The 26,305-nt window shown below is 48.2% G+C and overlaps 1 protein-coding gene across 1 annotated transcript in view; it reads left to right on the top strand.

The window, feature by feature from the left end:
- PPP1R37 (protein phosphatase 1 regulatory subunit 37) overlaps nucleotides 1-26,305 on the top strand; it is a 1,040,147-nt gene that overhangs the window by 826,207 nt on the left and 187,635 nt on the right. Inside the window, 2 exon segments of the mRNA XM_030217605.1 lie at nucleotides 1-438; nucleotides 441-563. Coding sequence (XP_030073465.1) covers nucleotides 1-438; nucleotides 441-563 — 561 coding nt within the window.

Below are 26,305 nucleotides of genomic sequence, written 5' to 3' on the forward strand. Positions count from 1 at the left end.
GGCATAAGGTCTTTGTTGTCACACGTGTGGAGAGTCTTCCACAGAAAACAGATTATGAGAATCTAGGACAGAGGATGATCTGTTCATTGCATGAACATGCTATTATTCCAACACTATCTGTACCCCACATCCTGCCCCCTCCATCACAGGACACTCAGGGAAATATAACTGTTTCTGCACCCAGTCCAGACCATACACAGTCCCTTAACTGCAGTGTAGTATCTGATCCCACCCAAGAGAAAAAACAGCTATCTAACAACTCTGGTGGAATCAATCCCAACTCAAAGAAAAGTAGAACACCTAACAAGTATGGTCAATCACAATTCTCTACTGTCTTGGAGAACCTGGAGTCACCAGATAGCAATGACCAGCCATCACCTTTTCTGGGGAATTCAAGGCCACTGGACAGTGATGTCCAGTCATATACAAAGAAGATACACAGAGAAGCGAGACTGCAGTCTGTGATGCCTCTCTTCCTAATGGACTTAAGACAGACTTCCTTCATATGCTGCCAGATGCTTCTCTGGGGTGTGATGGAAAGATAGACACTACTTCAGGACAGGGTAAGTGCATGGTGACTGTGATTGAGGATTGGAGGCCACATCATGCATCTACACTATAGGATGAGTGCATGATGACAGGTAGCAAGGGCAATCACAGAGTCAATGACTCAACCAGTTAGTTCTCCTGTCATGATATGGCTGTGCTAGTTTAAGTCAGCCATTCCCAGCCCAGTTCTTTGGGCAAACCTAGTCCCATTGGATTTTCAGGATATCCACAATCAGTGGTGTGCTGGTAAATGTTTAACAATGGGCTCTCTCTCCCCCTCCCCAAAAAACACCCTGTAGACAGTGGCATACCAAGGGTGGGGGCGGTCCGCCCCGGGTGCACGCCGCTAGGGGGGGGGGGTGCCGCGGCGCGCGCCTGTCGGCTGAGTCTGAGTTCGCTAACTTCGTTCGTTCGCTGCAGTTAGCAAACTCTGACTCAGCCGACAGGCGCGCGCCGTGGCACCCCCCCCCCAGCGGCGTGCACCCAGGGGGTGTCATTTCGCCGGGGGGGGGGGGAGGTGTCATTTCGTAGGGGGGGCCATGCTGCACCCGGGGGGGGGCGCATCGGCAATCCGCCCCGGGGTGTCATGCAGGCTAGGAACGCCACTGCTTGTAGATATGTATGTAACTGTATATTTTCTCCGAGGCCAGCAGGCTGCTTGTTCTCACATGTGGGTCGGTGTCCATGGCGGCCCCAGGAATGGAGATTTTCCCAGTAAAATCCAGAAAACTTTGCGACAGCCAGCAGAGCGCAAGACGGATGCACTGCGCATGTACGGCCATCTTCCCGCCCATGCATGTCCATTTCCGCGGTGGAGAGTGGCTGCATGTCAGTCTCTCTCCCTCAGGCCCTAGAAACACTTTGGCATTCTTATTTACCGCTTTCTTTTTGTTTTACGTTGCCTTTTTTGTCTTTTTCTTTTTTTCCAGTTAAAAAAAAAAGGAAACCCTTTTTTCTCTTAGTTTTTTCCCTGTTAAGTTTCCTTTGGCTTCCATTGCAGCCTTCTTGGGCCGCCCGTCCGCGGTTTTGCACCCTTTTTTATGCCCTCTGTCGGCACAATCGAGCCTTTTCCGCTGATGTCATCGAAGCCTCCAGCGGCTTCAAGAAGTGTGCTCAGTGCCAGCGGTCGATCCGGGCACTGACCCCGCACTCCTGGTGCATCCAGTGCCTTGGGCCCGACCATCGCCCAGACGCTTGCAAGTTGTGTCTGAGTTTGAAAAAACAGACACAGGCATCGAGAAGAGCTCTTCGGGACCGTCTTTTCGGAGCTCCGACTGATTCCTCGGCATCGACATCGGGAGCGCAGGTAATGGTTGTCCGGACATCACCACTAGCTGGGAGCAGCAAGCCGTCGAGTGGGTTTCCACCTGTCTTGAAGGCTCCTGCTGTGCAGGCCCACCGACCCCAAGGAGGCATGTGGATTCCACGTCCTCCTCATCGGTACCGAGGAGTACCGGTGACGTGCTTCGATCGAAGGCGAAGAAGCATCGGCACCGGTCTCCTTCGAGGCACAGTACTGGGAGCTCTGGGGCGTCGAAGGATTCGGCACCCAGAAAGCGTCGATGCAGGGAGGAGCGCTCACCCTCCATACAAGAGGTGTCGGTGCGTAGATCTTCGGACAACCCGGTACCGCCTCCCAGGCCTCCACAGATTCTGACATCGACTTCTGTACCGGCCCCACAGCCTTCCTCGACAGCGACTCTGGAGGAGAGCATCCCAGCCATTCTTCCAGGTCTTCTGGAAGGGCTGCTGCATCAGTCTGCCTCAGTACCGGGGGTGCTTGCGCCCTCAGTACCATAGATGGAAGCGGCAGCTGGATCTGTGCCTGTGGTGAAGTCCCCAACGCCGGTACCGCTTGCAGCATCGGCCTCAGCTGTCACCCAGGTCGACTCCCCGTCGACATCATTGGAGGGAGCTTCATCGCCGCCAGCATAGGAGTCGACTTCTCGGCATCGCCATTGAGGACATGGTTCCTCGGCGTCAAGACGGGCCCAGTTTCGGACTGCAGCTCGAGAACTCTTGTCCGATACCGAGGAGGATGCCTCCTGGGATAAATGGGAAGATCCCAGATATTTCTCTTCCGAGGAGTCTTGTGGTCTTCCTTCTGATCCCACTCCTTCACCTGAGAGGTGCTCTCCGCTGGAGAGTCTGTCCTTCTCATTTGTCCGGGAAATGTCTGTGGGCAGCCCCTTCCCTGTGGTAACTGAGGATGAGCCCAGGACTCAGATGCTCGAGGTCCTTGACTATCCTTCGCCACCTAAGAAGTCATCTACTGTCCCTCTGCATAATGTCCTTAAGGAGACATTGCTGAGGAACTGGATGAAACCGTTAACTAATCTCACCATTCCCAAGACAGCAGAGTCCCAGTATCGAATCCATGGAGAACCTGATTTGATGAAGTCGCAATTACCTCACGACTCTATGGTTGTGGATTTCGCTCTCAAGAGAGCCAGGAGTTCTAGAGATTTCGCCTCGGCGCCCCCGGGGCGAGAAGCTAGGACTTTAGACTCTTTTGGGAGGAAGGCCTATCAGTCCTCTATGTTCGTGTCCAAAATTCAGTCTTACCAGCTCTACACGAGCATCCACATGCGGAACAATGTAAAGCAACTGGCAGACTTGGTGGACAAGCTCCCTCCAGAGTACACCAGGCCTTTTCAGGAGGTGGTCAGGCAGCTGACGGCGTATCGTAAATTCCTGTCCAGGGGTGCTTATGACACTTTTGATGTTGCATCCAGATCCGCTGATAGTGATAAGCACATAAGCACCACCACTCTGGGAAAAGACCGAAGGTCCATCAAGCCCAGCACTCCGTCTCCAACAGCGGCCAATCCAGGCCCCAAGAACCTGGCAAAAACCCAAAATTTTAATAATGATCAATGGACTTTTCCTTCAGGAATCTATCCAGACCCCCTTTAAACTCAGCAAGGCCAGCTGCCATCACTACCTTCTCCGGCAATGAGTTCCAGAGTCTAACTATGCGCCGAGTAAAGAAAAACTTTCTCCGATTCGTTTTAAACCTACCACATTCTAATTTCATCTTGTGTCCCCTGGTTCTATTATTGTTAGAAAGTGTAAACAAATGCTTCACATCTGTCCGCTCTACCCCACTCATTATCTTGTAAACCTCTATCATATCACCCCTCAGCCGCCTTTTCTCCAGGCTAAAGAGTCCTAGCCGTCTTAACCTCTCCTCATAGGGTAGTCGTCCCATCCCTTTTATCATTTTTGTCACTCTTCTCTGCACCTTCTCCAATTCATTTACATCTTTTTTTAGATGAGGCGACCAGAACTGAACACAATACTCCAGGTGTGGTCACACCATGGAGTAATATAACGGCATTATAACATCCTCATGTTTGTTTTCCATCTCTTTTCTAATAATACTCAACATTCTGTTCGCCTTCTTGCACATTGAGCTGAAGATTTCAACGTCCTATCCACAATGACTCCCAAATCCCTTTCTTGGTCTGTAACTCCTAAAGCGGAACCTTGCATAACATAGCTGTAATTCGGGTTCCTCCTTCCCACATGCATCACTTTGCACTTGTCAACGTTGAACTTCATCTGCCATTTGTAATCTTTCATACTCGTCCTGCGACGAGACGACCCTGGATAACTTTGTGTCATCTGCGAATTTAATTACCTCACTAGTTACTCCCATCTCAAGGTCATTTATAAATATGTTAAAAAGCAGCGTTCCCAGCACAGACCCCTGAGAGACCCCACTAATTACTCTTCTCCTTCGAGAATAATGACCATTCAACCCTACTCTCTGCTTCCTATCTTTAACCAGCTCTTAATCCATAATAATACACTGCCTCCGATCCCATGACTCTCCAGTTTCCTTTGGAGTCTTTCATGAGGCACTTTGTCAAACGCCTTCTGAAAATCTAGATACACAACATCCACCGGCTCCCCTTTGTCCACATGTTTGTTCACCCCCTCAAAAATGCAGTAGATTTATGAGGCAAGACTTCCCTTCACTAAATCCGTGCTGACTTTGTCTCAGTAGCCCATGCTTTTATATGTGCTCTGTAATTTTATTCTTAATAATAGCCTCCACCATTTTTCCTGGCACCGACGTCAGACTCACCAGTCTATAATTTCCCGGATCTCCTCTGGAATCCTTTTTAAAAATCGGCGTTACGTTGGCCACCCTCCAATCTTCCGGTACCACACCTGTTTTTAGGGATAAATTGCATATTACTACCAGTAGCTCCACAAGTTCATTTTTCAGCTCTATTAATACTCTGGGATGAATACCATCCGGGTCCTGGTGATTTACTACTTTTCAGTTGCAAAACTGCCCCATTACATCCTCCAAGTTTACAGAGAAATCATTTAGTCTTTCTGACTCGTCTGCTTCAAATACCTTTTCCGGCACCGGTATCCCTCCCAAATCCTCCTCGGTGAAGACTGAAGCAAAGAATTCATTCAATTTCTCAGCTACAGCTTTGTCTTCCCTGATCGCCCCTTTAACACCACAGTCGTCCAGCGGCTCTACCGATTCTTTAGCCGGCTTCTTGCTTTTAATATACCTAAAAAAACATTTTGTTATGTGTTTTTGCTTCTAACGCTAACTATTTTTCAAAGTCCTTCTTAGCCCTCCTTATCTCCTTTTGCATTTTGGCTTGACATTCCTTATATTTATCTTATTGTCTTCAGTCGGTTCCCTTCTCCATTTTCTGAAGGATTGTTTTTTGGCTCTAATAGCTTCAGTGTGCTGTCGCAGCTAGGAAAGCTAATAGAATGTTGGGTATTATTAGGAAAGGTATGGAAATCAGGTGTGAGGATGTTATAATGCCGTTGTATCACTCCATGGTGCGACCGCACCTTGAGTATTGTGTTCAATTCTTGTCGCTGCATCTCAAGAAAGATATAGTAGAATTGGAAAAGGTGCAGCGAAGGACGACTAAAATGATAACGTGGTTGGGACGACTTCCCTATGAAGAAAGACTAAGGAGGCTAGGGCTTTTCAGCTTGGAGAAGAGACGGCTAAGGGGACACATGATAGAGGCATATAAAATAATGAGTGGAGTGGAACAGGTGGATGTGAAGCGTCTGTTCACGCTTTCCAAAAATAGTAGGACTAGGGGGCATGCGATGAAACTACAGTGTAGTAAATTTAAAACAAATCGGAGAAAGTTTTTCTTCACCCAACGCATAATTAAACTCTGGAATTCGTTGCCGGAGAACGTGGTGAAGGCGGTTAGCTTGGCAGAGTTTAAAAAGGGGTTAGACGGTTTCCTAAAGCACAAGTCCATAAACCACTACTAAATGGACTTGGGAAAAATCCACAATTCCAGGAATAACATGTATAGAATGTTTGTACGTTTGGGAAGCTTGCCAGGTGCCCTTGGCCTGGATTGGCCCCTGTCGTGGACAGGATGCTGGGCTCGATGGACCCTTGGTCTTTTCCCAGTGTGGCATTACTTATGTACCTTACCATTTAGCCACACCGGCTGACGTTTACGCAGACTCTTCATGGCTGCGTGCCTCTGACCTGGACATTCGGACCCAGCAGCGGCTTACGGATGTTCCTTGCCGGGGGGATAATATTTTTGACGAGAAGGTCGAGCAGGTGGTATAGCAGCTCCACCGGCGGGAAACCGCCCACGACAAACTCTCCCACTGTGCGCCTTCAGCATCTACCTCAACAGGTAGGCGTTTTTTCAGGGGAAGGAGGAATGCTCCCTATGCTTACATAAGCGTAGGTACAGTCCACCTTCCCGACAGCCTTCCCAGGCTCAGCCCCAGCGCGCTCGTTCGCGTCAACAGCGTGCGCCCAGATAAGCCCCTGCAGCTCCCCAGCAAAAGCAAGGGACAGGCTTTTGACTGGCTCCAGCTGAGCATAGCCGCCATAAAAGTACCTGTGCCGGACCATCTGCCGGTCGGGGGGAGGTTAAAAGTTTTTCACCAAAGGTGGCCTCTCATAACCTCCAACCGGTGGGTTCTTCAAATAGTTCGGTTAGGCTACTCCCTCAATTTGATCTCCAAATTGTCCACCGGGAGCTCAGTCCTTCAGCTTCCAGCACAGGCAGGTACTTGCAGAGGAACTCTCCGCCCTTCTCAGTGCCAATGTGTTCGAGCCTGTTCCACCAGGGCAAGAAGGGCTGGGATTCTATTCCAGGTACTTGTGCAAAAGAAAACAGGGGGGATGCGTCCCATCCTAGACCTAAGGGCCCTGAAGAAATATCTGGTCTGAGAAAAGTTCAGGATGGTTTCCCTGGGCACCCTTCTTCCCATGATTCAGGAAAATGATTGGCTATGCTCTCTGGACTTAAAGGATGCTTACACTCACATTCCGATACTTCCAGCTCACAGGCAGTATCTTCGATTCCATCTGGGAACACAGGGAACACAGCACTTCCAGTATTGTGTACTACCCTGTGGTCTCACGTCTGCGCCTAGCAGTAGTTGCAGCGTCGCTACGCAGACTGGGAGTAAATGTGTTCCCTTATCTCGACGATTAGCTGGTGAAGAACACCTCAGAGGCAGGTGCTCTGCAGTCCATTCAGATGACTATTTGACTCTTGGAGCTACTAGGGTTTATCATAAATTACCCAAAGTCCCACCTTCTTCCAGTTCAACAACTAGAATTCATAGGAGCTCTGCTGGACTCTCAGACAGCTCCGGCCTATCTTCCCGAGATGAGGGCAGACAATCTTCTGTCTCTCGTTTCCATGGCCAGAGCGTCGCAACAGATCACAGCTCGACAGATGTTGAGACTGATAGGCCATATGGCCTCCACAGTTCATGTGACGCCCATGGCACATCTTCACATGAGATCTGCTCAATGGACCCTAGCTTCCCAGTGGTATCAAGCTGCGGGGAATCTAGAGGATGTGATCCAGCTGTCCACCGCATTTCACAGTTCCCTTCAGTGGTGGACAATTTGATCCAATTTGACCTTGGGACATCCCTTCCAAATTCTTCAGCCTCAAAAAGTGCTGACCACGGATCCATCTCTCCTGGGGTGGAGAGCGCATGTAACATAGTAACATTGTAGATGACGGCAGAAAAAGACCTGCATGGTCCATCCAGTCTGCCCAACAAGATAAACTCATATGTGCCACTTTTTGTGTATACCTTACCTTGTAGATGGGCTCCACACTCAGGGAGCTTGGTCCCTCTAAGAATCAGGTCTTCAGATCAATCTCCTGGAGTTGCGAGCAATCTGGAACGCTCTAAAGGCTTTCAGAGATCGGCTGTCCAATCAAATTATTCAAATTCAGACAGACAACCAGGTTGCCATGTACTATGTCAACAAGCAGAGGGGCACTGGATCTCGCCCCCTGTGTTGGGAAGCCGTCCAAATGTGGCTTTGGGCTCGCCGTCACGGCATGTTTCTCCAAGCCACGTATCTGGCAGGTGTAAACAACAGTCTGGCCAACAGTTTGAGCAGGATAATGCAACCTCACGAGTGGTCGCTCAACTCGGCCGTGGTACGCAAGATCTTCTGGGAGTGGGGCACCCCCTCGGTGGATCTTTTTGCAACTCAGATCAATCACAAGGTCCCTCAATTCTGTTCCAGGCTTCAGGCCCACGACAGACTAGCGTCAGATGCCTTTCTCCTACATTGGGGAACAGGCCTTCTGTATGCGTATCCTCCCATACCTCTGGTGGGGAAGACTTTGCTGAAACTCCAGCAAGACCGCGGAACCATGATTCTGATTGCGCCCTTTTGGCCATGTAAGATTTGGTTCCCTCTTCTTCTGGAGTTATCCTCCGAAGAACTGTGGAGATTGGAGTGTTTTCCAATCCTCATCACTCAGAACGAAGGTGCGCTTCTGCATCCAAACCTCCAGTCTCTGGCTCTCACGGCCTGGATGGTGAGAGCGTAGACTTCGCCTCCTTAGGTCTTTCTGAGGGTGTCTCCCGAGTCTTGCTTGGTTCCAGGAAAGATTCCACATCGGATCGCTCTGCTGCTGCCTACAGCGCTTCCACATGGAGGTGAGAGGCGCTGTCAGGTCAGTGAAGGGGGCCCGATACGGAGGGGGCAGGAGCAGCGGCGGGGATGGGGGGGAGGGTGGAGGTTGTTTCGCGCGATGTTCCTTTCCAGGCGGCAGTGGCGGCGTCCGACAATTCAACTCCGTTTCCCTCTCTGTTCCGCCCTCTGACGTCATGACGTCTTGACGCGAGGGCGGGACAGAGAGGGAAGTCTGTACTGCACATTTGCAAGTGAGTACGGTCACTTGCCGTTTATATGTTTGATTTGCTTTTGATATAACTGAAGCGGGAACGGATGCATGCGGGCGGGAAGATGTCCGCACATGCGCAGTGCGTCCGTCCCGCACTTTGCTGGCTGTCGCAAAGTTTTCTGGATTTTACTGGGAAAATCTCCATTCCTGGGGCCGCCGTGGACGCCGACCCACATGTGAGAACAATCAGCCTGCCATCCTCGGAGAATACCTGCTACAGGTAAGTATCTTCGCTATACATTCTATTGGTACATAGTAACATAGTAAATAACGGCAGATGAAGACCTGAACGGTCCATCCAGTCTCCCCAACAAGATAAATTCATTTTACATGGTATGCGCTATTTTATATGTATATCCGAGTTTGATTTGGCCTTGCCTTTCTCAGGGCACAGACCATAAAATTCTGCTTAGCACTGTTCTTGTACTTAAAGTTCTGAAGTTAACTTCGAAGCCCCTTAAAATTTACACTTCAGCCCATCCCTATCTATTCAGTTATGATCAGGGCGTAGACCGTAGAAGTCCGCACAGCACCGGTTTTGCTTTCCAGGTAGCAACCAATTTGCAAATAATATTAAAACATACAATATTCTTTACTGCAAATTCCAAATGGCCAATTGATTTTTACAGAATACTTTGGTTGATTTTTCAGCACTCTTGTATCTGTAGCCAACCTATGTTTGCTATTCATCCAAGATGTTTGTTATTCATCCCAATCTGCTAATTCTGTTCCCAATAAATTTAGTGACATTAAATCTCACATATGATTTACTATCAGACTATTTCTCACCCTATTTACCAGTATACCCACTACTGAGAAACTGGTATATAGGGCTGGACTGTTACAGATTCCTACACTCTGGAATTCGTTGCCGGAGAACGTGGTACGGGCGGTTAGCTTGACAGAGTTTAAAAAGGGGTTAGATAGATTCCTAAAGGACAAGTCCATAGACCGCTATTAAATGGACTTGGAAAAATTCCGCATTTTTAGGTATAACTTGTCTGGAATGTTTTTACGTTTGGGGAGCGTGCCAGGTGCCCTTGACCTGGATTGGCCACTGTCGGTGACAGGATGCTGGGCTAGATGGACCTTTGGTCTTTCCCAGTATGGCACTACTTATGTACTTATGTACACAGACATTACATGCCAACAGAATCTCTCACCTTAGTCACTCACAGAACACAGACCAATCCTCACCAATTAGAGAATTAGAGAATTTAAATTAGAGAATAAAGGACCAAAATTTAAATTAGAGAATAAAGGACCAAAATTAGAAAAGGAAACACCAAGAAATCACATTCTCTGTAAGCAGAGTAGCACAGAAGAAATAAAAAGGGATAATCTACTGTAGGGAGCAAAATATGAGATCACTTTCTACCCTAAAATAGAACCCATAAATAAATTTATTTAAAATTTTGTGTTCTTCCTACAACTAAGCAGATTACAATAAAACATAAACAACATAAAATCACACAAATAGATTTTAGTTTACAATAAAGAAAACTAACATATCAGCCCTATGCCTGCACAAAGAAATGTCTTCAGTAATTTGGGAAAGGATGTCATACTGCCACACAGTCTTAAAACCCCAGGTAAAGCATTCCAAATCTGCGGACCAACAAATGAGAAAACTGTAATCCAGGTACTGGTATATTTCACAGAATGCAAATCCCTAGGTTGCAGAAACATCACATGCTCTGACCTCAAGGCCTTTGATGGCTGATATACCACAATAGCCTCTTTAAACTATCTGGATATCCATGAAAATTTAAAAACTTCTGGGACAACAGTGAGCTGTATTTTCAAAGCACTTAGACTTACTAGGAGGAGCATAATCGAACGTCACCGGCGATCTATTTTGGCAGCGGCGCAACAGCTGGCCTGCCATCTTTTTTTCCGATAATACGGTTTAGCCTGGCCAAATGCCAGAGTTCGCCGGGTTTAAGATTGCCGGTTTTGTTTTTCAGCGATAATGGGAAAAAATGCCAGCCATCTGAAACCCGGCGAAATCCAAGGCATTTGGTCATGGGAGGAGCCAGCATTTGTAGTGCACTGGTCCCCCTGACATGCCAGGACACCAACTGGGCACCCTAGGGGGCACGTCTAAAAAATTTTTTTAATACAGGTGCATAGCTCCCTTGCCTTGTGTGCTGAGCCCCCCCAAATCTTCCCCAAACCCACTCCCCACAACTCTACACCATTACCATAGCCCTTATGGGTGAAGGGGGGCACCTACATGTGGGTACAGTGGGGTTTGGAGGGCTTAACATTTACCACCACAAGTGTAACAGGTGGGGGGGGGGGGTGGACGTGGGTCTGCCTGCTTGAAGTGCACTGCACCCATTAAAAACTGCTCCAGGGACTTGCATACTGCTGTCAGGGAGCTGGGTATGACATTTGAGGCTGGCATGCAGGCTGGTAAAAAAAGGTTTTTATTTTTATTTTTTTAATGTGGGAGGGGGTTGGTGACCACTGGGGGACTACAGGGAGGTCATCCCCCATGCCCTCCAGTGGTCATCTGGTCAGTTGGGGCACCTTTTTGAGGCTTGGTCGTGAAAATAAAAGGACCAAGTAAACCCGTCGAAATACTGATGAACGCCGCTTTTTTTTTCCCATTATCCGCGAAAGCTGGCCATTTGGTAGCCACGCCCATGCCCGCCCATGTCCCACCTTCGCTACGCCGCCGACACACCCCCTTGAACTTTCGCCGGCAAGGCGACGGGAAAGCAGTGATGGTGTCAAAAAAGCCGCTTTTGATTATACCGATTTCGCCGCTTTTGAGAGATCAGCGGCCATCTCCCGATTTATGTCGGGAAATGGCCGGCGATCACTTTTGAAAATAAGCCTGAAAGTTGCATAGCAACCTATGGAACTTTGTGCTTTGAAAATGAACCCCGTGTCTGCAGCCAACTTATTAGTGGAACATAACCACAGAGGCATGGTATGGTCGCATTTTCAGTATAGCAATAGCTAAGGAATAGGTTATTTTGAGTTAGTCTTCACTGGACCAAACTTGCTTTCCTTGTGCCATCACCATCCAGTGTCTTAAAAGTTGGAGGATAAAAGATACTTTTTTTTTTACATTTATATCTTACATTAGCCCAAGCAAAGTTGGGTTCAGTGTGGCTAACATTTGAAATACAGCGAGATAGAATAATAGAATTCATTTATATCATGAGAGCAAATAGATGGATATATCTGAAACATTTACCAAAGTTGAGATTAGCATATATACCCATCTGGGCATCTGAAAGTCTGTCCTTTAATGATGCCGTGTGTTCTGAAATCATAGCCATATGTATAGACATGCACACAGCAGAACAAGCATTCATGCACACTGCAAAAGTAAACAACAACTTCTACAAAGTACATCCACACTTAATTTTTATTTTCTCATTTCCATCTTCCAATATTCTAGACAGCAGATGTTAGATCAGTAGGACCCAAAGCAGTCCAAAACAAGTAAAGTCAGAAACAACACACTTTATACGTAACTGTTCAACCACCCTTAGGATTCACCTTTGGGTTTAAAAAGCAAAACCATGTGCATGTAAAGACTGGATAAATGAATTAAAACAAAGTTTAAAGCAAATGCCCTTAATATGTAATACTTGGTAGCAATAATGAAACAGTGATGGAATATTCACATAGCAAGCATCCTGAGCCAACAGATTTATTTTCCACCAAACATAATTAACTTTGTATGAACTTGGCAGTGTGCAGAACTGGACAATGTTGCCTCATTTAGACTGGCTCTGGTCAGAACTTGCGCAAGACGGCTTCTCTCATTATTCAGGACTTCTCTGTGAAATAGTAGTAATAAAAAAGGCAAATGCACTTTTATAATATATCACTGCAATCCACAAAACAAAAGGAGCATAGGAAAAAAGTTTAATGCTCCCAGGTCTCAACATAATTAATTTTTGTTTTTTGTTTTTAAATCGTACTTATAACTGGTAAGTCTGATTTTTAAGCACCTGATTCTCATAACATGATGTCTATTTTGGTGAAAAAATCTCTGCACAAATACAGAGAGTCCCTATAACCAGCCCCTCCAAAAGACACAATGATTTACAATTTAGAACTAATTGCTACTCTAACCGATGAAACTAATACTTCCTCTTTGTACATCCTTATGCTGCACAGGCCAGCATGTTTTAAAATTTAAGTGACAATCAAATAAAAATGCTACATGGATAGAGCAGCTTATAGGTCTGCTTGCTTTGTTTGGGGTGACGATATGGCTGCACGGAGGAGAAGAAAAGGGATAGAAACCTCATGGGCTTCAGCTGTCATGCTGTCTCCTCAATATAACCTCCTTGGTCAGCTCTCTCCTACTCTCTCCTTTCCCGCTCCCTGCATCGCTGCCCTTCTTCAATTTTCTGGGCCGCCGGCAGCGTCAGTGAAGTAAGCACACTGCCTTCGGCGGTCCCGGAAGCTCTCCCTCTGTTACAGCATCCCGCCGACAGGAAATTGTAGCAGAGGGAGAGCTTCCGGGCCACCAAAGGCAGTGTGCTTATCTCACTAACACTGCCAGTGGCTGAAAAATTCAAGGACAGTGGTGCAGGGAGCAGGAGGGCAAAACACAGGCAATTGACTGGCCACCAGATTTTGGGAGGCCTGAGGCTGGAATGGGGAGGCTGTGCCCCCAAGCCCTCCCCCCTCCCCGAAGCTATGCCAGAATGAAGATTGCATAGGCAGGAGCGTAGGAGGGTCGCTCCTGCTCCAGCTGACCTGGCTCAACAGCCAGCTCACAAAATTTCCAAGAAACTAACAACCTGCTCTCGCAAGCAGATGTGAGCAGGCTCCAGCACACCACTGTCCTCAATGAATATGCAAAGCTAACTCGTGTATCGTCATAATGGATATCCTGAAATACCAATGGGACTAGGTTGGGAGTGGCTGGTTTAAGCTGACATTGGATGTTGCTGTCTGTTATAGTGCTTCCTCCCCACCACACACGCACATCTTGGCACCTTAGGCAGCTATCTATCTCACCTACCCATTTTGATGGCCTTCCAGCACAGGGTTGATTGCATGGTATCTGAGTATGATGGGAGATTGGTACTCCACTGTAGAACAGAGTAGAGGAGGCAAACAACTGTAAATTTTGTATGCACAGGCTAAAAACTACATCCCCAACTGCATTTTACTGAAGCATCATTGTAAGTCAGACCAGTGGTTCATTACTCTTAGTACATTATCTCTTACAATGGTTGATCTGGGTTTCTTAGATATACTTGGCAGTTCTAATAATTGTTAATGGAAATATTTTCCAGAAATTCATTCAGCAAAAGAGATTGAACTGTAGTGGGCCCAGATGAGAAGAAAACAGCAGAACTTCAGATCTGAGGTAACAACATTTATTGGGGGACCCTATCAGAAGAAACAACTTTTAACTTCCTCCAATTTGAGGTTCCACTGTTTTCTTCCCATCTGAGCCCACTACACTTCATCCCTTTTGCTGTTTGGCTTGTGTTGTTTCCTTCTGGTTTATTCAAATAGAAATTAATCAAACATTTTTATACTTGACTATGCTACTAAATTTTACCACATTCTCTGGCAACTAATACCACAATTTAATTATTTCTTGAATGAAAAACATTTCTTTAAAGTTATTTTATCTTAGTGCTCCTATTCCAGCCTTTACTTGTTCCACATCACCCATGATTTTATAAATATCTCTCATATCCTTTCTGTTGTCTCTTATCAAATCTGAAGAGCCCTACTCTGTTAAGCCTTTCTTTGAAAGAGACATACCTGAATGTAACTAACCTTCAACTGCTACTGAGAAATGTGTGTTCTGCATCCAAATCCATTCCATCCTCTTTGTGATTCTTGTTGCCTTTCCCTGTACATTTTTTTTTTAGTTTTCCTGTATGTTTTTTTTAATGGAAGACTAGAATTGTACAAAATATGATCAAGACAGAGGCCCTCTTATATTCCCAGTTCTGATTTTCTGTTTCTTTCTTAATAATTATTTGGTTACAGCTGCAACTCCACACTGAGTTGAAGATTTCATTGTATCATACCAGTGACTCCAAGATCTTTTTCCTGAGTGGTAACTCCTAAGATTGAACCCAGCATCATATACCTATAATTAGAATTATTTTTCTCTATGTGCATCACTTTGCACTTAACCACATGAAATTTTTCCAGCTACAAATTTCAGTAGAGTACATCTATTCATTATTACTTATCACAGGCTGGGATCTTCCTGTGTTAATTTAAGTATGTTAATCTGTAATATGAGAATAATCTCATTTTGACTACTAATATTGAAAGGGAGCCGCTGTTGCATATGTATGTGACTGCATGGGAATCTGAATCTAACCTGAAAGCACGCAGATTTACAGATGTTGAATTAACTTGAAAGATGAGGATTAAATTCACTATGAGTTATTGAGCACTGTTTGTGTTAATGGATTTTGTGTGTCTGTGTTTGTTAGTGGACCTACGATTATATCAGTCAGGTGGTATTTTGATACCTTTGTTTTCTCCCATTCCATATGAAGGTCCTTCAATATTATTATTATCATTAGTACTATGATTATTATTTGAGTACATGCTGTGATTAATAATAGATATTGGGTTTGAATTTACTTATCTCTACTATATTAAAAGGCACCTTCAATGTTCTGAAGCTGACTCCGTGGCTTCACTGAAGTGAAGGGTTCATAAGGATCGTTAGGTTCGTCGCTCTGTAACCATCTCTCTCTGCCCCACCCTCGTGCCTCTGATAGGTCCGCCGACCTCGACGTCATCACGTTTTGACGTCCGCAACATCATCACGTTTTGACGTTGAGGGCAGCGGACCTATCAGAGGCGCGAGGGCAGGGCAGAGAGAGATGGTTACAGAGCGACGAACCTAACGATCCTTACGAACCCTTCACTTCAGTGAAGCCACAGAGTCAGCTTCACAACATTGCAGGTGGGTGGCTGGAGGGGAGGGGGGAAGAGAGGGGGCAACTACCCTGGAACTGGGAGGGAGGGAGAGAGGGGGGCAATGACCCTGGAACTGGGTGGGTGGGAGGGGGGCCGGACCCTGAAACTGGGGGGGTAGGGGGGAAAAGACCCTGGAACTGGGTGGGTGAGAGGGAGGGTGGACCCTGGAACTTGGAGGGGGGGCGGGCAAACCTCGAAACTGGGTGGGAGGGGGCCCCTGGCACACACTCTCATTCTCACACACACACACTCTTGCTCTCTCTGTCACACACACTCACACATTCACTCTCTCTCTGTCACACACACACATTCACTCTCTCTGTATCACACACTCACTCTCACACACACTCTGTAAAACACACACACTCCGAGGAAAACCTTGCTAGCGCTCGTTTCATTTGTGTCAGAAACGGGCCTTTTTTCCTAGTCATTAATAATAACATAGCACTCACACTTCATTTGGTTATGTCTGTGCATCATGTTTAGCCCCTCTCTTTCCTGAACCCAGCTTCATGGAAAAATTAGATATACTTAAGAAAAAAGATGAGAACTTTGACACAGTTAGTGTAAATGTGAATAGACGTTTGACAAATTTTAAGAATGATATTAAAAGAGTTGACTAACAAATTGCATAGAGGTGAGCAAGATTATAAAAAAGGTTCTCCGAGGACAAGCAGGCTGCTTGTTCTCACGACTGGGTTGACGTCCACGGCAGCCCCCACCAACCGGAAGAAAACTTCGCGGGCAGTCCCGCACGCAGGGCAGGCCCACCGCACATGCGCGGCCGTCTTCCCGCCGTGTGCGACCATTCCCGCTCAGTTTTTTTCTATTCCGCGCTGGAGAGTGACGTGTTATCGTCTCTCTCTCTGTCAGTCCCAGAAACCGGATCGCGGCCTAGCCGCGGTTTATTCTCCTTCGTGTACGCGTATCTCTTTTTTGATTGTTAAAAAAAAAAAAAGAAAGAACAGTGTCCTCGTCGTTCTTAGCCGCAAGGGCGCTTCGTTGCGGCCTTGTGGCCGCGCGGTCGTTTTCTTTTTCGGGTGTGCTTTTTCACCGCCACCATCAACGACTTTGACTTCGCCGACGCGATTTTTCCGTCGATGTCCTCGAAGGTCCTGAGCGGATTCAATAAGTGTGGTCGGTGCGGCCGGCAGATCTCGCAAACCGATACTCACGCTTGGTGCCTCCAGTGCCTCGGCCCGGAGCATAATACCAAGACATGCACCTTGTGGCTCGGCTTAAGGAAGCGGACACCGGTGGCAAGGCAAGTTCTTCGGGACTGTCTTTTTGGAACTTGCGCCTGCCCGTCGACGGCATCGGTGTCAACGGACAGATCTTCGGTACCGGTACCGATGTCGACAAAATCGGCACCGACTCTGGCACCGACCCCAGGAGTACAGGTACCGTTGGCCTGCTGGTGACGGCGGGGGTGAGCAGCCGCGCGGGCAGTCGGCCCCATCCACTCCCTCTACCCAGGGCCATCGGAACCGAACCCTGTCGGATCCGATTCCTCGAGGCTGAGGGGGTTCTACCTCCTCTTCATCTCTGCCGCCAAGCGCCGATGGTGGGCACCAAAAGAAAGCCAAGAAGCACCGTCATCGGTCACCCACAGCGCATGGAACTGCCAGCTCCGGCACCTCGAGGGAGGACTCGACGCCGAGGAAGCGGCAGTGACGAGAGGAGCGTTCCCCCTCGGTTGAAGAGGTGTCGCTGCGCCAGTCCGCGAGTGCTTCGGTACCGTCTCCTGGACCCGAGCAGCTTCCGGCACCGACACCCACACCGGCCCCCCTGCCTTTCCCGACAGCGGGCCTGGACGAGTGCCTCCGAGCCTTCCTTCCGGGGATTCTGGAAGGGCTGATGCACCAGGCTCTGCCGGCACCGGGGGTGCTTGCGCCCCGGTGCCGTTGATGGAGGCGCCGGTGTGCTCTAGCCTGATGCCGAGGCCTTCAACGCCGACGCCGCTTGCGACGCCTGTGTCGACCGCCACGCAGGTGAAGTCCCCGTCGACATCGATGGAGGGAGCTTCATCCCCGCGGCGCGGGAGTCCACCGCTCGACGCCATCACCGAGGACGTGGTTCCTCGCAGTCGAGACAGGCCCGGTTGAGGTCTGAGCTGCAAGAGCTCATGTCCGACACCGAGGAAGAGGCCTCGTGGGGGGAGGAGGAGGACCCCAGATATTTCTCCTCAGAGGAGTCTGTGGGCCTTCCCTCCGACCCACTCCTTCACCAGAGAGGAAGCTCTCGCCCCCTGAGAGCCTCTCCTTTGCCTCCTTCGTCAGGGATATGTCTATTTGCATTCCCTTTCCCGTGGTCTCTGTGGATGAGCCGAGGGCTGAGGTGCTCGAGGTCCTCGACTATCCATCACCACCTAGAGAGTCTTCCACGGTGCCGTTGCACAATGTCCTCAAAGAGACACTGCTTTGGAACTGGCTGAAGCCATTATCTAACCCCACCATCCCCAAGAAAGCGGAGTCCCAGTACAGGATCCACTCTGACCCAGAGTTGATGCGTCCTCAATTGCCTCATGACTCGGCGGTCGTGGACTCTGCTCTCAAGAGAGCACGGAGTTCGAGGGATACCGCCTCGGCGCCCCCTAGGCGGGAGTCTCGCACTCTGGACTCGTTTGGGAGGAAGGCCTACCAATCTTCCATGCTCGTGACCCGCATCCAATCATACCAGCTCTACACGAGCATCTACATGCGGAACAATGTGAGGCAACTGGCGGACCTGGTCGACAAGCTCCCTCCGGAGCAGTCCAGGCCTTTTCAGGAGGTGGTCAGGCAGCTGAAGGCATGCAGAAAGTTTGTGTCCAGGGGTATCTATGACACCTGGGTATCTATGAGCTGCGGCCCAAGATATAGTGATGCGCAGACTCTCCTGGCTGCGTGCCTCTGACCTGGACAACCGCACCCAGCAACGACTGGCGGATGTCCCTTGCCGGGGGGATAACATTTTCGGCGAGAAGGTCAAGCAGTTAGTGGACCAACTACACCAGCGGGACCGCTCTCGACAAGCTCTCCCACCGGGCGCCTTCAGCATCCACCTCTGCAGGTGGACGTTTTTCCCGGGCCCGGCAGGCTGCTCCCTACGCCTACAACAAACGTAGGTACACCCAGCTGGCCCGAAGGCCTCCTCAGGCACAGGGACATTCCCAGCGTGCTCGTTCCCATCAACAGCATGCGCCTAAGCAGCCCCCCGCGCCTCCACAGCAAAAGCCGTGGACGGGCTTTTGACTGGATCCATGGGAACATAGCCGCCATCAAATTGTCCGTGCCAGACTACCTGCCGGTCGGAGGGAGGTTGAAAGTTTTTCACCAAAGGTGGCCTCTGATAACCTCCGACCAGTGGGTTCTCCAAATAGTGCGGTGCAGATACACCCTGAATTTGGCCTCCACTCCACCAAATTGCCCACCGGGAGCCCAATCCTTCAGCTCCCATCACAGGCAGGTACTTGCAGAGGAACTCTCCGCCCTTCTCAGCGCCAATGCGGTCGAGCCCGTGCCACCCGGGCAGGAAGGACAGGGATTCTATTCCAGGTACTTCCTTGTGGAAAAGAAAACAGGGGGGATGTGCCCCATCCTAGACCTGAGATGCCTGAACAAATACCTGGTCAAAGAGAAGTTCAGGATGCTTTCCTTGGGCACCCTTCTACCCATGATTCAGAAAGACGATTGGCTATGTTCCCTGGATTTAAAGGACGCTTACACTCACATCCCGATACTGCCAGCTCACAGACAGTATCTATGATTCCGTCTGGGGACATAGCATTTTCAGTATTGTGTGCTGCTCTTTGGGCTCGCCTCTGCACCACGGGTGTTCACGAAGTGTCTCGTGGTGGTGGCGGCGTATCTACACAAGCTGGGAGTGCACGTGTTCCCGTACCTCAACGATTGGCTGGTCAAGAGCACCTCAGAGGCAAGAGCTCTTCGGTCCATGCAGTGCACTATCCACCTTCTGGAGCTGCTGGGGTTTCTGCTAAATTACCCGAAGTCCCATCTCCAGCCAGTCCAGTCTCTGGAATTCATAGGAGCGCTGCTGAATTCTCAGACGGCTCAGGCCTTTCTCCCCGAAGCAAGGGAGCAGAACCTTCTATCCCTTGCCTCTCAGACCAGAGTGTCTCAGCAGGTCACAGCTCGGCAGATGTTGAGACTCCTGGGTCATATGGCCTCCAAGGTTCATGTGACTCCCATGGCTCGCCTTCACATGAGACCTGCTCAATGGACCCTAGCTTCCCAGTGGTGTCAAGCTACCGAGAATCTAGAAGATGTCATCCGCCTGTCCATCAGTTGCCGCAATTCGCTGCACTGGTGGACCATTCGGACCAATTTGACCCTGGGATGTCCAGTCCAAATTCCGCAGCCTACGAAAGTGCTGATGACGGATGCATCTCGCCTGGGGTGGGGAGCTCATGTCGATGGGCTCCACACCCAGGGACTGTGGTCCCTCCAGGAACAAGATCTTCAGATCAACCTCCTGGAGCTCCGAGCGGTCTGGAACGCACTGAAGGCCTTCAGAGATCGGCTGTCCTACCAAATCATCCAAATTTGGACAGACAATCAGGTTGCAATGTATTATATCAACAAGCAGGGGGGCACCAGATCTCGCCCCCTGTGTCAGGAAGCCGTCGGGGTGTGGCGTTGGGCTTGCCAGTTCGGCATGCTTCTCCAAGCCACATACCTGGCAGGCGTAAACAACAGTCTGGCCGACAGACTGAGCAGAGTCATGCAACCGCACGAGTGGTCGCTCCATTCCAGAGTGGTACGCAAGAACTTCCGAGAGTGGGGCACTCCCTCGGTGGACCTTTTCGCCTCTCAGACCAACCACAAGCTGCCTCTGTTCTGTTCCAGACTACAGGCACACGGCAGACTGGCGTCGGATGCCTTTCTCCTCCATTGGGGGACCGGCCTCCTGTATGCTTATCCTCCCATACCTTTGGTGGGGAAGACCTTACTGAAGCTCAAGCAAGACCACGGCACCATGATTCTGATAGCGCCTTTTTGGCCCCGTCAGATCTGGTTCCCTCTACTTCTGGAGTTGTCCTCTGAAGAACCGTGGAGATTGGAGTGTTTTCCGACTCTCATTTCGCAGAACGACGGAGCGCTTCTGCACCCCAACCTTCAGTCTCTGGCTCTCACAGCCTGGATGTTGAGGGCGTAGACTTTGCTTCGTTGGGTCTGTCTGAGGGTGTCTCCCGCGTCTTGCTTGCCTCTAGAAAGGATTCCACTAAAAAGAGTTACTTTTTCAAGTGGAAGAGGTTTGTCATCTGGTGTGAGAGCAAGGCCCTAGAACCTCGTTCTTGTCCTGCACAGAACCTGCTTGAATACCTTCTGCACTTATCAGAGTCTGGTCTCAAGACCAACTCAGTAAGGAATCACCTTAGTGCGATTAGTGCTTACCATCATCGTGTAGAGGGTAAAGCCATCTCTGGAGAGCCTTTAGTCGTTCGATTCATGAGAGGCTTGCTTTTGTCAAGGCCCCCAGTCAAGCCTCCTGCAGTGTCATGGGATCTCAATGTCGTCTTCACCCAGCTGATGAAACCTCCTTTTGAGCCACTGAATTCATGCCATCTGAAGTACTTGACCTGGAAGGTCATTTTCTTGGTGGCAGTTACTTCAGCTCGTAGAGTCAGTGAGCTTCAAGCCCTGATAGCTCATGCTCCTTATACCAAATTTCATCATAACAGGGTAGTACTCCGCACTCACCCTAAGTTTCTGCCAATGGTGGTGTCGGAGTTCCATCTTAACCAGTCAATTGTCTTGCCAACGTTCTTTCCAAGACCGCATACCCGCCCTGCTGAACGCCAGTTGCACACATTGGACTGCAAGTGAGCGTTGGCCTAATATCTGGAGCGGACACAGCCCCACAGACAGTCCGCCCAATTGTTTATTTCTTTCGACCCTAATAGGAAGGGGGTCGCTGTCGGAAAACGCACCATCTCCAATTGGCTAGCAGATTGCATTTCCTTCACGTACGCCCAGGCTGGGCTGACTCTTGAGGGTTCATGTCACGGCTCATAGTGTTAGAGCCATGGCAGCGTCAGAGGCCCACTTGAAGTCAGCCACTATTGAAGAGATTTGCAAGGCTGCGACATGGTCATCTGTCCACACATTCACATCTCATTACTGCCTCCAGCAGGATACCCGATGCGACAGTCGGTTTGGGCAGTCGGTGCTGCAGAATCTGTTTGGGGTTTGAATCTAACTCCACCCTCCAGGACCCGATTTTATTCTGGTCAGGCTGCACTCTCCGTTAGTTGTTCTTCGTAGGTCAATTTCTGTTATGCCCTCGCCGTTGCAAGGTTCAATTGACCTGGGTTCTTGTTTTGAGTGAGCCTGAGAGCTAGGGATACCCCAGTCGTGAAAACCAGCAGCCTGCTTGTCCTCGGAGAAAGCGAATGATACATACCTGTAGCAGGTGTTCTCCGAGGACAGCAGGCTGATTGTTCTCACCTACCCTCCCTCCTCCCCTTTGGAGTTGCGTTTTACTCATTCCTTTGCTTGTCATTCAACTGAGCGGGAACGGTCGCGCACGGGCGGGAAGACGGCCGCGCATGCGCGGTGGGCGTGCCCTGTGTGCGGGACCGCCCGCAAAGTTTTGTTCCGGTTGGTGGGGGCTGCCGTGGACGTCAACCCAGTCGTGAGAACATTCAGCCTGCTGTCTTCGGAGAACACCTGCTACAGGTATGTATCATTCGCTTTTTATTTACCCATGGTCTTAAAGCAACTTCTAAGACTGCACAAAATCAAACCAAATTCACACCACTGCTTCAAAGGATAAAACGTCCTAGGAATAGATGGTTCACAGTAGGCTCAGGCAGACTTCATCATATGACACAGAGGCATACACCCTCACAAGTGTTACCCCTACAGAATTCTTTTGCTCCATTAGAGCTCTGTGAGGTTCCTAAAAATAGAACTGAGCCAGAAGAAACAACAAAAGAAATTAAGGTGGAACAAAAAGATATGGAGGGACCCAAAGACAGAAAACACACCAAAATATCAAATGTTGAAACACATACCAGGAAATGTAAATGGAAAGTGATGACCACAAATGCTCACAGTCTTGGCAACAAAGTTCATGACCTTCAAGCCCAACCACCGGCTCAGGCACAGACCGTATAAGTCTGCCCAGCACTATCCCCGCCTCCCAACTACCAGCCCCGCCTCCCACCACCGGCTCTGGCACAGACCGTATAAATCTGCCCAGCACTATCCCTGCCTCCCACCACCGGCTCTGGCACAGACCGTATAAGTCTGCCCAGCACTATCCCTGGGAGGCGGGGCTGGTGGTTGAGAGGCGGGGATAGTGCTGGGCAGATTTATACGGTCTGTGCCCTGAAGAGCAGAGGTACAAATCAAAGTAGGGTATACACAAAAAGTAGCACATATGAGTTATCTTGTTGGGCAGACTGGATGGACCATACAGGTCTTTTTCTGCCGTCATCTACTATGTTACTATGACACTGGAAGGATGGGGATAGAGAGGACATGCTGAATGGAAAAGGGTCGAGAGAGAGAACTGTTTAGAAGGAAGGGGAGATAGAGGGAGACAATGGATGGAAGGAGAGGGAGACAATAGACGGAAGGATTGGGAGAGGGTAATGGGTAGAAGGATGGAGAGAGAAAGAGGGATGACACTGGATGGAAGGGTAGAAGAGAAAGACATGGATGGATGGAGGGGAGGGAAGAGAAAAGAAGGAGATGCACACGGATGGAGTGGAAGGGAGAGAGGAGAAATGCTGGATATGGATGGAGGGGAAATTGCTGAATTTAAGGGCTGGATTGGAACACTTTGAGGGCAGATGCTGAAACTGGAGAAAGGATAGGGACAGGGCTACAGATGGTAGACAGGACGCATAAGGACACAGGAGGATGGTGGACATGTTGAGAGAGAAAATATCAAATGGAAAGAAGACACTGGGACCAAAGCGAATAGAAAAACTAAATGATCAGACAGCAAAGGTAGAAAAAGTATTTTATTCAGAATTTATTAACTGGAATATGTCAGCTTTTGGAAATGTGCATCTGTGATATTTTGCATGCAAATTTCAATTTTTCTAGTATTGCTGCATGCTGAGTCTGACTTCTTGAGGTAACTTTCCAGTTTTGCCTTCATATCTGTTGTGTCATGTGTTTTTCATGTGTAATCAAGGTGCAGTATTCTACTAGTGTGTAGTAATTACAGCCCTTTTTGGGTTTTTTTTTTTTTTGTTTCACTAGGTGTTTTAGAGCCCGGTGTAATTACAGTGCAGCTTTTCCACGCATAAGGTTGTAGCTCGTCCTGTCCTTGGAATTAGTGCTGTTATGGTTTGCTAAGGTTATGAGTGTGTTTTTGCACAAGTTTGTGTATAGTGTTTTGCAGTGGAGAGATTGTGTACTGGCATTACTGTGGTGGCACCAAAACATCAGAAAGGGTTTTAGAGCCTAAATCATGACACGCTACCTCTTGAAGGATCTACATATAGTTGTTAATAAAAGGAACTCATTGTGAACACTATCCACCCTAAAAGGGTGTTTTGTGGCTCTACATGAGAATTGTGATATTATGATCTCTTGTTTCATATTGTTGACGGTCTGCATTTTCCATATGGGTGGTATATTGGTGTATTAGGGTCTGCCTAGTGTTATGGTACAGTAAGGTTCTGAGTGTGTTTTTGCACAAATTTGTGCATAGTGTTTTGCAGTTGAGTGATTGTGGTTAGTATATGCTTTGAGCAACCACTTTATTCTTTGACATATGATACATATCTAATATCTAAATTTAATAAAAGGTATTAATTGTGACTATTTTATTTTTACTTATTTTTTTTCTGTGTTAATTGTGGCTATAAGCTCTGCCCCTGGCTCCATCCCTAACCCCGTCCCCTTTAGCCTCCCCAAACAGTTGGGCCACCGACCGCCTATGCCTAAATGTTTTCAAAATATGAGACCAGTGATAGCTTTCTCTAGAAGCAAAAACTTAAAAGACAAACTAGTTTACCATACTTGAACTTTCAAGATTTAGATAGACCAGGACACAGTATATGTGGCAAATGCTCTGTTTGCAGGCACGCTGTAGTCACAGACACTTTTATACACCCGTCCACCAGTAGAAAGTATTTTCTGAGAAGCAGGACAGACCGTAATTCTGCTTATGTCATATACATCATTATTTGTCCTTGCAACCTCATATATAGGCAAAACGAAGCGTATGGTGCGTACTAGGATCATAGAACACCGAAGTTGTATAAGTAGAAATATAGAAACAGCACCATTAGTTTTACATTGGTGTAACCTCAACCACACCATTGATGACATTAAGTTTCTAGTGGTGAAACAGGTTCATCCTAAATGGACAGGGGGAGACTTAGATAAAGATCTTTTACAAGAAGAACAAAGACTGATATTTGAATTTGATACTATTAGTCCGAAAGGTTTAAATGGTGAGTTAGATCTCACAGTCTTCCTCTAATACATATTTTTTATTATTATTATTACATTTGTACCCCGCGCTTTCCCACATAATGCAGGCTCAATGCAGCTTACATAGTAATTTGAAATACAAAGTTAATAGAATTTTAATAAAACAGTAGAAAACAATGTAAAGTAGGGCTTAGCAGTGTATGATAAGTTGAGCTGGATAATATATGACTAGGATAAAAGATAGTGTAATTTGGGAGAAAGGGTAAGGAGGGATAAAATTAAGGAGAGATGGAAAGAGAAGGATGGGAGGTTGGTATTTAAGTCAGAACAGAATTGGGGGTGGAAGTTGGCGAGATTAGGTTGGGGCATTTGGGTAGTAGGCTTGCTTAAAGAGATGAGCTTTCTGCATTTTTCTAAAGGGCAAGAAGTCGTTTATTAATTGGATTGGTCTGGGTATAGCATTCCAAAGCTGGCTGCCCAAAAAGGAGAAACTGGATGCGTAGTAGGTCTTGTATTTAATTCCTCTACAATTGGGAAGGTGTAGGTTAAGATAAGTTTGTGAAGAAATAGATCTGTTTCTAGCAGGGAGGTCGATCAATTCATTCATGTGGCCAGGGGATTCGCCGTGGATAATCTTGTCATTGTGTTGATCTTAAAATTTATTCTTTCTTTGATGGGGAGCCAGTGAAGCTTTGCTCGAAGAGGTGATGCACTTTCAAATTTTGATTTGCCAAAAATAAGTCTGGCAGCCGTGTTTTGGGCAGTTTGGAGTCTCTTCAGTATTTGGGTTTTGCATCCTAAAAAGACACTGTTGCAGTAGTCGGCGTGGGTAATAACAGTAGACTGTATCAGGTTCCGGAAAGTGTTGAGTGGGAGATAAGGCTTCACTCGTTTCAACATCCACATCATATTAAACATTTTCTTCGTGGTGAGCTTAGCGTGGTTATCAAAAGATAAATGGCTGTCTATCGTTACTCCCAGTATTTTAAGTATTAGCTTCCGCCAGGCAGTGATCAAGAACCCGACAGAGCGCAGCCCGCAGATGGGGAGCTACTGCAGCCAGACTCTGTGTGGATGATCAGCCTAGACGCCAGCACCGGCCTATGGGAGCTTGGCGTGACCGGAGGGGCACTGGGCTGTCTGATGGACCCTTCACTTCCGTCCCACTTCTTCCTGATGAGATATTGCACCCTCCAGTCACCCAGCTCT

Source organism: Microcaecilia unicolor, chromosome 11, assembly GCF_901765095.1.
Source record: "Microcaecilia unicolor chromosome 11, aMicUni1.1, whole genome shotgun sequence".
In the NCBI taxonomy this organism is placed as follows: Eukaryota; Metazoa; Chordata; class Amphibia; order Gymnophiona; family Siphonopidae; genus Microcaecilia; species Microcaecilia unicolor.